This window comes from Abrus precatorius, unplaced genomic scaffold (genome assembly GCF_003935025.1).
Source record: "Abrus precatorius isolate BTA unplaced genomic scaffold, Abrus_2018 Scaffold2, whole genome shotgun sequence".
Lineage (NCBI taxonomy): Eukaryota > Viridiplantae > Streptophyta > Magnoliopsida > Fabales > Fabaceae > Abrus > Abrus precatorius.
Window position 1 is genome coordinate 22799973 of NW_020874362.1, and position 10602 is coordinate 22810574.

Sequence of the window (10602 nt, forward strand, 5' to 3'; positions counted from 1 at the left end):
TAAGTTTATGTAATTTTAGTTGAATGTTAGATGTCAAAGGTTGAACTTATGTAATAGTAATTGATGAATGAAGTATTCATTATCTTAAAATTATGTATAACTTAACATTTTATCATCACATAGTTTTACACTCATTGATAGAAAAAAAAAAAACTTTTTGCATTAGTTAAAAACGACTTTGATATTAGTTGGTTTCCTCACTATAGATATAAGAGATGTAGTAAATAAAGAGATTTTATATCAATTATGTAGAAAATATACATATTCTACCTGAATTTTTTAACCAACTAACGCAAAAAGTGTTCTTTCTATTAATGTTTGTCAATGGCATCATTGTTTTTCTAAGAGTTTAGCAAATAATTTTTTAATTATGTCAATGTTTGTTAATGTCAATATGATTAATGTTCGTGATCAATATTCATCAATATTTACATAATATTTAATCTTTATTGATTATGAACATAAAAAAAAATATGCAATGTTCATAAATATTTACTTGAGATTTAATTTTTGTTGAATTATAAATGAAAAATATGCAGTGTTTGTCAATGTTATATAGTAATGAATGAAAAAAAAATATAAAATGAAATAAGATAAAATTATTGATGTACTTGGTAAGAGTTCGTGTTAGTCAATAGCGTAGCCAATAATGCTAACAGAAGTTTGAAAATATAAGTAAGAATTCGTATGTCAACAATTTTGTCAAAAACCTTAATATAAATATGAGAATATAAATATAAATTCATGTTCGTAGTCTTCAATTTATGTTATGTCACTAATGTGTCTTTGAAATGTTACATTTTAAATTGGTTATGCATGTTCCAGAAATAATAGACGTAAAAAGTTATGCAATTTTTCGTCTTTATAGTCAAATTTTTTACTAAATAACTGATGTAAGAAATATTATATGTAGTTATAAACTTTGAAGAAACATAACTTTTAGTACAAAACTCTAATTTATGCAAATTATATATCTATCCAATTCAAATGCCCAAATAAGCTTTGAACAAATTTTTTTTTCAAAATTCTAACATTTTTTCCCATTTTTTTAAATTTTTTACTGTTTTTATTTTCTACATTGATTATTTTGACAACCTATGTTAAAATATTTGTTATTTTTTAAAATGTCATCACACTTTTTACTAGATTGGTTAATTATTAACAATTGTAAAATTTTGTTGGCTAGCGACTATCTCAACTTATCTTTTATACTTTTTTATGTCACTAAATTCTTATATTTCTTTTTCTATCACTTCACTTTTTTATAATGCTACCTTTTTATATTACTTTACACTTTGTAAAAAAGTTGATTAATTAAAATAAAAATAGACTATAAATTAAAAAAACATAAATTACAAAGAGATAAAGTGTCATTTATCCTAAAATTGTTGTCAAATGTGTACTAGTTATTAGCTTTGTGCAAGTAAAATTATTAAGCAAATGGTAGATTGTATCCATTTGAATTGGCCTACTTATAATATAGTATATTGTGTTGCATTACCTAATTAGGCAAGGAATCAAATGTTGTAGTAGACTAGAAAAAAAATATAAGAGATCTATTAATATTAGTTGTATTAAGACCTTTGTTATGAGACTTATTTAGTTTTTTTTATCTTACTATCACTTGAAAAAAAAAAAAAAAACTTCTCATCTGCAGATTCTGCAACGGGAGTATTCTAAAAAAAAGGCATAATGATAGTAGGGTCGGGATATTCCCGCCGTCACCACTATCAAGACTTTTTCACCAAGTGTTTTAAAATATATTTTTATTTTAATATACATGATATTTTTACTTAGGATTTAAGTGAAGTGTAAAGTAAAATTTATACTATTATATTTAAATTTAAACTTTAAAATTTAACCATGCTAAAGTTTACATGGTTCATCTCATTAATCAATTCAAGTTAATAAAGTATAGAATCACTAAAATTTGTTATGTGATGATTTAAAAAGTATCTATATAGTCACTTATTCAAGTTTTATACTTAACATGACCTAATCTATTGATAAGTTCAAAATTTAATCTGTTCTTTGAGAAAGTTAAAGTTTTGTTAACTTTACATATAAGTATCATATAAATACTTAAAACAATCGATCTTTAAAATTATCTTTTAAATTTAAAATTAGAAGCATATTAACATTAGTTGAATTTTTCATTTTTACAAAAAGGTTATATCTTAACATTTAAATAGTTGATGTAAATTTTATAAAATGATAAATTAAAGTTTAAATCTTATTTTATAAAAGCACTCATGTTAAAAAATTATCTAATATTTTTTTGTAAAAATTATGATTTTATTAATCTTAATCTTTAGAATTGAATTTAAACATTCAATAATAGTAAAATTTTATTATATCTTTATAATAATTATTTTTAATAAGATATTATTATTTTTATATGTTCTTTATTCTTTATATTTTTAATGATTTTATTAACCTGAGTGATGTAAAATTTCATCGGATTCATGTGTGATGGTAAGTCTGTTTAGTCAGAACATGTTATTAAAGTTGAACTTTAATTTTTGTACGCTTAAACTTTAAGGATCGAAGTTAATAAAATGATTAAAAATACCAAAAAAATATAAAAATTTAAAATTACAAAACTATTTTTGGTGATAATAAAATAAAGAAAAATCCAGTATAAATGAGCCGGTTTATGCAGGGGAGGGGAGCATTTAAACGGTGCGTTTTGGGGGTGGTGAGTGAAGAAGAGAGAGAAATTGGGTTGCAGTGTGCAGGCAGGGAGTAGTAGAGCAGGATCAGATCGAGATTGAAGTAGGCACTCCACTTGTGTTGGAACCTTGATCGCATCATCAGGTACACTTTCCTTCCACAGATCCCTCATTCATCACCAACTTCAATTTCACTCATTCCCTAACTTCAAATAACTTCATTCAAACTCCCCAAAACCCTTCATTTCGCTATCTCAGCTTGCGATTCCAATTTTCAGACACACAAACACGATGAATTTCTTGATGCGGTCCACCACACACGTGTATTCCGAACGAGAAAAGTCTCCGTCGACTCCTCCTCCTCCTGAGCCTCGCGCAGATGCAACTTCGTCGTTGGAGAATCTCATGTCCGAAGACCCCTACGCGCACTATTCCACACTCCATCACTTCGGCGGCGACGTCGATGCCGAAAGCGGCGCTGCTCCAAATTCCAAAAACGACGTGCCGTTTTTCGCTAAACACTTGGATGTTTCTCCACAGGAAGGATGGATTACTATTCCTTACAGTATGTACTCCAATACTAACCTTAACTTGTCTGAATAATCTTATTTCTTCGTTCAGGTGGCATTTCGTAGACGTGCTAGAATTTATTCCGTCTTTGCTTTGCTGCATTCTAAAAATAGAATGAAATAGGACACGGCGTTAAAATAGTTGTATATTTTGGTTCTACTGAAAGCAAATGAGAAAAATTATAACAAACCTTGTTTCTTTTAGCGTTCAGTTTAATAGCGTGTTTGGATTCGTGTTTAATACCTATGGATTCATGTATACTACAACGCTATTAGTTGTAGCGTTTGCGTTGGATCCATGTTTACAGGTCTTCCAACGTGAATCCAAACACACACTACAGTTGTAGAGTTTAGTGTTAAGAGAGTACTTTCTTTCTTGTCTACACATTTACAGGGGAGATTATTCTGCTTATGTAATGTGATATGTTTTCTTTGCAATTTTTACTTTTATAGAGGATCTTCCTGAAGATTGGAATCGTGTGTCGGATATACGGTCCTTGTGCTCCCTAGATCGTTCCTTTCTATTTCCTGGTAAGATTCTTGGTTTGTTTAGGACGTGAATTGCAGTGTTTGAAGTGAATGATTTGGTCTGCGGGCTCACGTGGAAGTTGTGATTCAGGTGAACAAGTTCATATCCTAGCATGCTTGTCTGCTTGTAAGCAGGATACGGAGATTATTACTCCTTTTAAAGTTGCTGCTATGATGAGTAAGAATGGCATAGGTCATGGTCCTGACAAAGAAAATGGTAATGTTGAAAACAGAAACAATTCAGTGACTGGAGAAGGGAAACTGAGTCCCAGCGGTGAAGAGCACAAAGTGGAAGACCTGGAAAAGGCAAAGATTGATCACCCAACTGATGTTTCTGATGGTGAATCCCTTCTAAGGATGGAGGTTCACAAAAGACAAACTGCATTGTTGTTGCAAAAATTTGAGAATTCTCACTTCTTTGTGAGGATTTCTGAGTACGATGAACCACTTTGGACCAAACGAGGTTCTTCAGAAAATTCAAGCTCCTCTGAACCAAATGGCCAAAAGACAACATCTGGAAGTAATGAGAATGCAAAAAATGCGTCTTCTATTTCTGCAGTAATTGATACAGCAAATTTTGATGCAACTATTTCTGGTGGAGTGGCAAGAAATTCTGTCAAGTGTTGTGCCCTACCAAATGGAGATATAGTGGTATGTGCCATAAAATTTCAGCAACTATGATCATTCATTTTCTTGATCTAAAAGATTGGTATGGATTCTAAAGTCCCACTGTCAGGTGGAGTTTCTACCTTTTGGTTACAATTGGGCCGAGCCTTTTCAAGTTCTCTCTTCTTCTTGTCCTTTGTTCAATTAAATTTCCCATTTTTTGAAGATGCACATGCTGACACACACAAGCTTTTGGCTGTCCTTTACTTACAATATACAATCATTTGTATTGTTAGATGTAATACATTCAAATACATGGAGCATGTTTGGTTTGAAATAACGTTTTCTGTTTTCAATTTTATTTATGAAAAAGGCTACATTGTTTTTACTTTGTTTTCTGTTTTCAAATGTTTGTATAAGAAACTGTGAAAACAATAAAATGTTCACTATTTCTTCTACAAATCTTTGAAAATATAAAACAAAATGAGAAAGGGATGACATTTTTTGAATTAAAAGTCAAAACAATAAATGAAGACAGAAAAACATTTAAATAAACATGTGCATAGCTTTTCCTTGTTTATATAATAATTATCAATAGTGGGTTATAGCAGTGCTGTAGCTGGAGCAGCCATAGGCCGCTATAAAATTTGAATAGCAGAGTGATTTTGAATAACGGTTGTAGCAGCCGCAATAGCAGCGCTATTGTGAATCTTTAAAAAAGAAATCATTGTTGCCCTAAAAAAGCACTGCTTTGGGGGATTTTTTACACTTTTATTTTGCTTTTATGTTTTGCCTAAGAACTATGACTTCTTATTTTTAATTATGAATATGTAATGGATTTTGAGTTTTAAAAAAATGTTAGCATCTGTGTGTGTGTGTGTGTGTGTGTATATAAAATTTCTAATAGTGGTCATCCTGCTATGCCCTATCCCGACATAGCAATTTTGGCATTGGCTACTATGCGCTGCTATCCAAGATTGATAACTATGGTTTATATTTGGCTAGATATAGCCTTTTAGAGTACTGAGGCATGGCATCCAACTCATTTGTTCATCAACTAAAACTTATGGAGAAACTTTTATTTAGTAAAAATGTCTGAAATCATACTGCATCCGGACAAGGTTTATTGTATGTTTTGCTTGGATTCATCTAGTATCTGTATTATCAACATTTACAGACTCTCTCTGGGGCACTTGTAGCCAAAGATCTTCATATGATACTTGGGCTATCGTGGAGTATTTTTACATGTGCAATTATCATTACTATTGAGATTTCTAGAACATATCTTTTGTGATGGGGAGGTATTGCTTGAGTATAGTATCTTGCTGGCTACTGCCTACTGGATAGAGTCTTGATGTCTTCTTTTTAGTCTACTTAAGCATTTGTTAAATTACAAATTTATTTACAGAACTATGAAATTTCCCTGTTAAGCTCCAATCGATCAAAAAATGGTTTTTATATAACTTGATCTTTTGGTGCTTTTGTCTTCGATCTGTAAAATCCTCCTAATTGTGCCTTGCTAATCTCATTTACTCAGATTACTGATCTGATTCTATTTTCCTGTTTGGAAGGATCCAGGTTCTTTTACAGGTGAATGTTGGTGTTGAATTCCTGAGAGACCCTTGTATAGAAATTCTCCAATATGAAAAGTATCAGGAAAAATTACTGTCTTCTGAGAACCAGGACAATCCAGTGCATATAAATCAGGATTCATGTGGAGACTTATTGAAATGGATACTACCATTAGATAACACTCTTGCCCCTGCTTCTCGCCAGCTTACTCCTCAGTTGTCTTCAAATTCAGGAAGCAGTAGCACCTCTCAGAGGTCCAATTCTTCCGCATCATCTGGCTCTCAATTATTCTCCTTTGGCAGCCATTTTAGAAGTTACTCCATGTCATCATTACCCCAAAATACAAGTGCACCTACTGCTCCTTTAAAAGCAGCTAGTTCTAAGCCAAGCTTTGACATTGATGATTGGGATCAAATCTCATCTCAGAAATTTTTTAGGAAAAAAAATGGAGTTGAAGAACTTTTATCCTTTCGAGGTGTATCATTGGAGCGAGAAAGATTTTCTGTTTGTTGTGGATTAGAAGGTATCTATACACCTGGAAGAAGGTGGAGAAGGAAATTTGAAATAGTACAACCTGTAGAGATTCATTCTTTTGCTGCTGACTGCAATTCCGAGGATCTTCTGTGTGTTCAGATAAAGGTATGAACTATGATTTCACTGAACTAAAGTATTTGGCATATTTACCTTTATTTTTGTTGAATATTACACTGTCATGTTATTTTTGGGACATCTATGCTGTTAATTTACTTGAGCTTCGGTTTTGATTAATATTTTATAAGTTGTTCTCCAGAATATTGCTCCTGCTCATGTTCCAGATATTGTAGTATTTATAGATGCTATAACAATTGTTTTCAAAGAGGCTACTAAAAGTGGACCACCTTCGTCGTTACCAATTGCCTGTATCGAAGCTGGAAATGACCATTCTTTACCAAATTTGGCCCTCAGGTTTTTATTCTTATTAAATATCTTTATGTTATTTGTTTTGCTACTTATCTGATATGCTGCATACGCCCCTGGTTATTCAGTCTTAGTTAAATATGCTTGTACTGAGTTACTCCAATCCCGCAAGATGGGAAAAATTGTTTCATGATGCAATGTAAGCTATCCATGAGTATGGGTTCAATACGCAGTTGAGAACACCAAAATTATTGATGTGGAAAAGGCCTTAAATTTTTTCTTTGGTACCATGTACGTTTAGGAATGGGAGGAAAATCTTGCTTTCAACAGCAATGGGAAAGGACAAGTAGAAGTGTAAAATTTCATTGTAACCTTTGAATTTAATTTAAAAAGCAATAATAATCCAGAAAAATATCATGCAACATATGTCCCTGGTTATTAGTTATGTATGCTTGTGTCAAGTGACCCAAACCCTGCAAAAGACGGGGAAATTGTTTCATGATGCCATGTAAACTATGCGTGGGTTCAATATGCCATCGAGAACACCAATATTTATGATGTATGAAAGGCCTCAAATTTTCTTTGTACCATGTAGGTTTAGGAAAGTGAGGGGAATCTTGCTTTTGATTGTATTGGGAAAGGAAGAGTACGAGTGTAAAATTTCTTTGTAACCTTACAATTTTACTAAACAAACATAAAAACAATAATGCTGTAATATATCTCCATTTATTATTTTGGGATTAAGAATGTGTAAAACACTACAATAATTGAATTAACTTTTTTTCTTATTTGACTAAGAATAAATAGTGAATAATTGGAGGTTGTGGAAGAAAATGCATGTCAAAAAGTAAAGGATATGGAGAGAATAATATTATGAAATCTTATCATGTTTATTAAAAGCATTAAACTCTCTGCCCTCTTGCAAATTTGTGGGAAATGTGTTTTTCTTTTAACTCGTAGACAAGTAAGAAAAGAGATTGAATCTCTTCAATTCATTTCTGATCTTCTTTCAATAAAAGGAATTACCTCCCCCTGCTCCATCCCCTCTTCTGGAATACATGTGTTTGTATATTCAAGTTTAAATTAATCTGATTAAACACTAAACAGTAAGTAAAGTTGGTGAAATTCTGAATTTGGTTTATCATTTGTTTAGTTAAATCCGATCATCATCTTACTAGAAGTTTCTATTACAGGAGAGGTGAAGAGCATTCTTTTATCCTTAAACCTGCAACTTCTACGTGGAAGAATCTAAAGGTTCAGGATGAAAGTTCTCAAGTTTTAAAGTTGCAATCTGGAAACTCAGAATCAAAATTAAGTGTTTCCTCGAAGAGTCTTGACAGAACGAAGATTGCTTCAATTGATGATCAGTATGCAATTATGGTGTCGTGTCGATGCAATTATACAGGCAAGTTTCTTGTCTTTTTGGTTTTTTGTTGTATTATCCAATGAATGCCAAGGTTTTAATTAGTTGTTTTCCCCTTGGTTTTATTCTTAATATAGCATCAAGATTATTCTTTAAGCAAGCAACTAGCTGGCAACCACGTACATTGAGGGATATTATGATCTCTGTTGCATCTGAGATGTCTGGAGAGTCGTCCAGACCTAATGAAAGAAATTCCGAACTTCCTGTGCAGGTCAATATATGTTTTTACTATTGAATATCTTGAGTTGGGGCTTTGTGTTGGAGCTTCTATTTTCCTACTTAAATTACAATTTAATTAACTATTTTTTTTTATTCATCAGGTTTTAACTCTTCAAGCTTCAAATTTGACATTTGAAGATCTAACTTTGACAGTGCTTGCTCGAGCCTCCTTTAATTCACCCCCTTCAGTGGTCTCTCTGAGTTCACCCACCAGTCCAATGAGTCCTTTTATTGGTTTCGCAGAATTTTTGGGAAGGATAAATGGTGAAAGACATACTGGTGCTGCTACCCAGGGGGGGAGCTTCACTTCTCTTGTCAAAGAAAATGAGAAACAAAGTGATGATGCCAGACAGGCAATTTCTAATGATGATGTCATTCCTAGTTCTGGCCTGAGTTGTACACATCTTTGGCTGCAGAGTAGAGTTCCACTAGGGTAATATATCAGCTCTCATTTTTTATTTGTGTGTTTTTGTTTAAACCAACGCTGATTTTTTAAGGCCACATCAGATGTATCCCCTCTCAATCCACAGCGACCATTAAGCTTGAGCTACTTCCTTTGACGGATGGCATAATTACACTTGACTCTTTGCAAATCGATGTCAAAGAAAAAGGTAGGGGTCCTGATACTTTTTTCATAACTTAATGCTTTTCTATCAAAGAATTATTTGGTCAATACATAGTAATGGGATGATGGGAAGATAAACTGCTGCATAAAACATGTTCAATCTGTGATTGTCATGATTCTTTTGAAGAATCATTGATGGGCATAACTATAAAGTTGCAACTTAAGCGCAGCAATATTTGTTATGCGTTTTACCAGGTCTTGTACTGGCCTTCCCGAGCTGTGGCATTTTTGCCAAGTACTCATTTGGACCCATTTTATATTGTTAGTTGTTCTGCCTGGATTTGTCATTTGTTTCCAGCTTTCCCTAACCAGTTTAGGTATTTACAGGTGAAAAAGTGCAAAGTATGTGTTCTGACAAGCATTTTTACTTGGAAGTTTGGTTTATTTTGTATATTTTGTTTCATTCTTCATCAGAAACAGTTTTCCTGCTCTGCATGTTATGGCAATCAAATGCAAAATGCCGAGTATGATATTGCTCATGTTCTCATGGGTTTACATTTTGGTCGTAACAGGTGTTACCTACATCCCCGAGCGCTCACTAAAGATAAATGCAACTTCTAGCATTTCCAAGGGAATTATTTAAAATGGACTTGGGCTGGTTGCATTTCTTTAAACACGTTAGATATCCTGTGCAGTAGAAGCAAATATGGATAATGTTTACTTGGAATTGGAATTTGTTCTTGCGACATACTCTCATTGACACAAAGGTATCTTCCGTTATTGTAGCATTGTGATGGAGTGGCGTGTCAATTTATTTAGAAATAGAGGTTCACTTTTGTATTGTAAACCACGAGGCTTAAAATAGATGATTGTTACATACCCCTTAAGGGGAAGTGTGTAATCTTTATAGATAGATCTATTTTTTGTGAAGATGTACGTATCTGATTCTTCAGAGTGAAAACAATGAATCGCCTCTTGATTCATAGCAGTGGGCAGCTGCTATTCAGTGCGTTTCAAATGATCCATCAGTGGAAACCTTGTATTGATGAAATGCTGCTTTACATTTTTTTTACATACATTATTACACAGTATTTTTGGTCGATTAATATCCGGCCCATTTCCGGCGTCCTTTTACGGGATGAGCTAAAAAATCTGAATTCAATTTGAGCCCGTAAAATTAGTGTTCAAATTTGACACGGTCTTAATTTCTTTTTTAGGGTTTTTCTAGGTTTAACCCGCATCAACATAATTGAATCCAAGGCAGTCAAAATTGAGATCCAATGTAAGATTGGAATGGGAAAAAGAAATATGTACATCATAAGATCCTAGTACAGAACATAAGGTTCTATTTCAAATTTAAAATTATATTTAAATAAATATATGTATAATCTATAATATATTGATTGGCAGTTTATTTTGTGAAAAAAATTGATGAGGTGTTATTACTTCACAAAAAGCTTTCATTGAACTTTTTTTTACTCCTTTTATTAATTGGTTTATTTTTAAATATTATAAAAATGTAACTCAATTAATGAGTTGTGGAGTTCTTTC

General features: G+C 32.4%; 1 protein-coding gene across 2 annotated transcripts; it reads left to right on the forward strand.

Moving 5' to 3' along the window:
• The first annotated feature begins 2671 nt into the window (after positions 1-2671).
• LOC113857685 lies at positions 2672-10222 on the forward strand. Of its 2 annotated transcripts, XM_027489807.1 has the most exons (11): positions 2672-2817; positions 2951-3237; positions 3695-3772; positions 3861-4420; positions 5954-6586; positions 6738-6892; positions 8038-8249; positions 8345-8478; positions 8588-8919; positions 8994-9097; positions 9624-10222. In XM_027489807.1, exons 2-11 carry the CDS (start codon positions 2964-2966, stop codon positions 9692-9694), a joined length of 2553 nt encoding a protein of 850 aa, XP_027345608.1. In that variant the 5' UTR covers positions 2672-2817; positions 2951-2963; the 3' UTR covers positions 9695-10222. The 2 variants fall into 2 exon arrangements, with proteins under 2 accessions (XP_027345608.1, XP_027345609.1); XM_027489808.1 differs by having other exon boundaries at positions 2778-3237; positions 9624-10151.
• The last annotated feature ends 380 nt before the right edge of the window (positions 10223-10602 follow it).